General features: G+C 70.8%; 1 protein-coding gene across 1 annotated transcript in view; it reads left to right on the top strand.

The window, feature by feature from the left end:
- Nucleotides 1-124: 124 nt before the first annotated feature.
- NSMF (NMDA receptor synaptonuclear signaling and neuronal migration factor) overlaps nt 125-685 on the top strand; it is a gene marked incomplete at its 3' end in the record, with an annotated part of 7,456 nt that continues 6,895 nt past the window's right edge. The window contains exons 1-2 of the mRNA XM_014529691.1: nt 125-217; nt 484-683. Of these exons, the coding sequence (XP_014385177.1) occupies nt 125-217; nt 484-683 (293 nt within the window). The remainder of the gene's footprint in view (nt 218-483; nt 684-685) is intronic.

Below are 685 nucleotides of genomic sequence, written 5' to 3'. Positions count from 1 at the left end.
GGGATGGGGAGCGGGATGAGCTGAGTGGCAGCAGCTGCCCCGCTGGGCTGGCTCCCTCATGCCCCTGCCCAGGGCCCCAGGAAGAGCTCATCACCATGGCACCCACCCAGCCTGGGCCGTTGGCATGGCAACAGGCCTCCTGGCACCCCCAGGGTTGGCACCGCTGTCTCTGGGGGCCAGCTGGCCGGGGGAGGGGAGGAGTTGGCACTGGGCACATGTGAGCAGTGGCAGGCAAGGAGGGGGCCTGCTTACCCTGTCCCCCCCATCACCCAGCAGGTAGTACATCCTGTCGCCCACACACACAGGGGCTTGGGGCCGAGCGGGAGGGAGGTGGGAGCTGCTGGGAGGAGCCCTCGGAGCCCCCTGCGAGGACGGCAGGGACTGGGTTGGTCGGGGGCTGGGCAGTCCCAGGCCCACGTCCCGGCCACGCACCCACGGAGTTCCCTGCCTCTGAGCACCAGGAGACGGGGAGGGGAGGCCTAGGGCTGGGGCTCACCTAGCGCCTCTCCCCCAGATCACCTGCTGGCTGACGCCTACTCTGGCCACGAAGAGTCCCCCGAGATGCAGCCAGCCCCCCAGATCAAGCGCCGCCTCTCGCTGGTCTCCAACGGCCGCTACGAGGGCAGCCTCTCCGAGGAGGTGGTCGCCGGGAAGCCAGCGGGAGAGGGCCCCCAGCCCCGCCTGC

This window comes from Myotis brandtii, unplaced genomic scaffold, assembly GCF_000412655.1.
Source record: "Myotis brandtii unplaced genomic scaffold, ASM41265v1 scaffold691, whole genome shotgun sequence".
Lineage (NCBI taxonomy): Eukaryota > Metazoa > Chordata > Mammalia > Chiroptera > Vespertilionidae > Myotis > Myotis brandtii.
Note: the sequence above shows the minus strand (reverse complement) of the source record. Positions and strands in the feature narration are given on the sequence as shown.